Here is a 3,899-nt window from a genome sequence, read left to right on the forward strand (position 1 = left end):
AATAATTTTTCATAGATTGGTAGTTTGTGATCTGTAAACATAATAACCTTTACAGATTTTTTTTTTACTAACACTGTACAGTTTTCCAATAAGAAGAATATGATATCACAAAAACCACCAAACCATGTATCACGCTTCACCACCATAGACAGTTGATACAGTATGAAATAATTTTTTGTACCTATATTTATTTTTTATATTAATGTATAAAGAATTCTGTTCTTCATCAAATTAGGTGGTTGCACCAACCATCAACAACTCTGCTTGTCAGCAGCAACTTAGTGAAGCAGCGAAAGAAGTGGCCAAAGCTGTTGAGAATGTTGTTACAGTTTGTCAGGTTTGTCTTCCTTTTTTTTTTTAACCAATGTTGGAAATGTACTGAAAACTGACAGTTGTAAGTTTTATTATTGTGTATAGGATGGTTTTACAAATGAAATGGAACATGTATAAACTACTTTTGTTAGGATGCTGTACGGGATGAGGGCTTGCTTAAGGAACTTGGGACTGCAGCTACAGATGTTACGCAGTCTCTGAATGATTTGTTGAATCATGTGCGATGTTATCCGGAGCAACATGGACAACCTTCTGAGCATGAAGGGGCTGTAGACACCATACTCGATGCAACTGACAAACTTTTCAGTAGTACAGGTGATGCCAGTGAGATGGTCAGACAGGCAAAGGTTCTTGCCAAGGTATGTCATTTACTGTTTTTTTTTTAAAAACAAACAAACTATTTTTAAATTTGTTGAGACCGTTGTGTAAAAGCCTAGGTTAAATTTGAAATATCTTGCATTAATTATTCTATTTTTTTTTATTGTTACAAAAATATCTGTAATTCAGTTTCGAGTCTACTTAATGAAAAATTTTCAAGAATTGCAATTTGATGATTTATAGAAAGATTACATTTAATACTGTTCTCAATGTAAACCAACTTACTTTGGTACTTTAGACTGTAATAATACCCCCAACTGCTTTGAACATAAAATGGAAATGTTATTATTAAGTAGGTAAACTTATTTATTGGTATTTTAATTCTGTCTGTGTCTAGAATTATTATGAGAAAATTTGTTTTTTTAGGTATAGAACAACTTTGTCAAGGTTTCAGAGTACTCTCTTACAGGTGATTAGTTTGCAACAGCTTAACTTATGGTCTGTTTGTGACTTTCAGGCAACAGCTCATCTTATTCAAGCCATTAAAGGAGAAGCAGAATCTCAGCCTGATTCAGACTTACAGAAACGCTTATTAGCAGCAGCTAAGTTACTAGCAGATGCAACAACACGAATGGTAGAAGCAGCAAAGGTATAAAAATAAGTTGAAAACTTATATTCTGTATCACTCTTTTAAAAATGGTGTACAATCTTGTTTTTTTGTTATTAACAAAGTGTGTGTGTGAAATGTTTGTAAAAGATATCTAAAAATTTTCCTTATTAATGTATCAATTTTTCATTGTTTCTTCTTTTGAGAAACAGTCTTCATAAAGATAATTATCATTTGTTTCTTAAATTGTACTTTTGTATTTTGTTTCTATGTAGGAATTTAAAATTAAGCTAGTCCACTTCGTATATGGACTATATCAAAAACTTATACTCCATTTAGAAATCTTGTCTTGTAAATTAGAATCTGCAGCTTCAACTTTCAAAATCCAAGACAAAAGATATTTAGAATGAAAAAAATATGAACTTTTTAACCTAAAAGAGAAAAATGTTTTCTCCAGTTTGACTATTCAATACTTGAGTTAACTACCATTTTCCATTTGAAGAACTTGTTAAGCTCTCATAAAGCCAATAATTTAGCTAATTAAAACATTAGAAAATCCTAATTCATTATCTACATTAATTATATTTATTTAGTTTTGATTTATATTTACTCTGTCAAATAACCTCTACTAGGGCTGTGCTGGTAACCCAAATGACTCAGAATCACAAGCTGCACTGCGTCGAGCTGCAGAGGAATTAAGAACAGCCACAAATGCTGCAGCCAGTAATGCTTTAAAAAAGAAATTAATTCACAGACTAGAAGTAAGTCATCTTGTTCATACAACTAATATAAGTGTAAAGGAAATTTGTTTTACTTACTGTGTTCTTTTTATATTTAATATTGACTGAAATTACTAATATTGAATCTACAGATAAAGCTTTTGATAAAGTGAAACTGGGAAAAAATATAAAAACTAACAAAAATATTGTTATTTAAATAGCATTACTCATATTGGTACCTTCAAATTGTACATAAGTAGTGCTTTTGCATTGTGTGTGTATGTAATATACGTAGAGTTAATTGTGCTTTATATGAATAATATGTACATGCCAATGCAGAGCCATGTTGCTGCACATGGAAGCCACGACAATATGTTTAGCACTTAGTTTCTTGGTTAATGAATTTCTGACAAGATTACAGTGCACTGTAGCCACAGGCAGGATTATGGCTTGAGGGATGCACCACTGTTTTTCTGATAAAGGTCATCTGTATAGTAAGATTACTAAATGATAAAGAGGTTAAGGATCAATATTTTGAAGTAGAAAGCTTTCTGTGTTTTCCATGGAAGCAGCAAAATTCGTACTATAGTGTTGGACTCTGAAACCACACTTCAAGCCAGAACAGAATTCAAAATTCATACTATAGTGTTGGACTCTGAAACCACACCTCAAGCCAGAACAGCATTCAAAATTCATACTATAGTGTTGGACTCTGAAACCACACTTCAATCCAGAACAGCATTCAAAATTCATACTATAGTGTTGGACTCTGAAACCACACCTCAAGCTAGAACAGCTTTCTAATATGCAAAGTGAAGGCTGTTGTTACGGAAAGGAATCTTCTAAACAAAAAAAAAAGCCATTGTCTGAAGCTGGGCTTATCTCTTGGTACCATTAACAAGATAATAATTAGGTGAAGTTGACAACGGCTTACAAAGCAATAGATTATATGCTTTCATTCACATCTTGAAATTAACAGCTGTTTTCATGAGAAAGAAACTGAAATGTATGGCATTCCTATTCAGCCATACATGTGTCATTTCTGTTTCAGTTGGTCTTGAAAGCTGAAACTTACATACAGTGAGCTGTCTATAGTTGTCAAGAAATTTTTACAATAGAAATTATAGTGTCATATAGATGCATAATCATGGCCACCATACTGAGTTATGTAGGAAGTAGTTTCAAGGTCTTTACGGTGCATGGAACGTTATTTTTATATATTGTACAAAAAAACTTAATAACATAATTTATTATATCGTTAGAAGTTAATGTATTTACTCCTTATTTGGTTTGAAACCGCACTTGTAAACTGAGATTCCTAATCTCATATTATCTCTGAATCAATGTAAGAAACTTGCTGCTAAAAAATATATATTGTGATTAAATTAGATATTTTATATCTTGTTATGCATTTTAGGAAATCATTAGTAACTCGTCTGTTGTAATATTCACTAATACACAGATACTGCATAATATAAATCAAAGATACTCTATGTTGTCAGGTATATGGTCATATATTCCTAGTGCTGATCTTTACATACCTCACTCAATTACAGAAACAATAAAAAGGCTAATTAACCAGGTGTTTTATTACCTACAAAGTGTACTGACTGAGCAGCAAGATTGATAGAGGACTTACTTTTTTTTTCTTTTTTTCTTTTTTCAATTTTCAGCTCATCATAAAGTTGCATGGATGTGTTCTGCTATACTTTCATGTAGAGTTTCAAGCACTGTTGTATGGTCTAAAACAGACTGAAACACATTATTGAAAGTACTAACTCACTGTGGTGTACCATTTCAAGCACTGTTGTATGGTCTAAAACAGACTGAAATGCATGTTGAAAGTACTAAGTCATAGTGTAGAGTTGCAGGCTCTGTTGTCTGGTGTGAAAAATACTGAAGCACATGTTGAAATTACAAGC

At 32.0% G+C, this 3,899-nt stretch overlaps 1 protein-coding gene across 1 annotated transcript in view; it reads left to right on the forward strand.

Moving 5' to 3' along the window:
* The window catches only part of LOC106462961 (talin-2-like), a 133,901-nt gene that overhangs the window by 58,051 nt on the left and 71,951 nt on the right, over nucleotides 1-3,899 (forward strand). Inside the window, exons 21-24 of the mRNA XM_013922930.2 lie at nucleotides 236-337; nucleotides 465-692; nucleotides 1,169-1,300; nucleotides 1,891-2,019. Of these exons, the coding sequence (XP_013778384.1) occupies nucleotides 236-337; nucleotides 465-692; nucleotides 1,169-1,300; nucleotides 1,891-2,019 (591 nt within the window). The remainder of the gene's footprint in view (nucleotides 1-235; nucleotides 338-464; nucleotides 693-1,168; nucleotides 1,301-1,890; nucleotides 2,020-3,899) is intronic.

This window comes from Limulus polyphemus, unplaced genomic scaffold (assembly GCF_000517525.1).
Source record: "Limulus polyphemus unplaced genomic scaffold, Limulus_polyphemus-2.1.2 Scaffold1291, whole genome shotgun sequence".
In the NCBI taxonomy this organism is placed as follows: domain Eukaryota; kingdom Metazoa; phylum Arthropoda; class Merostomata; order Xiphosura; family Limulidae; genus Limulus; species Limulus polyphemus.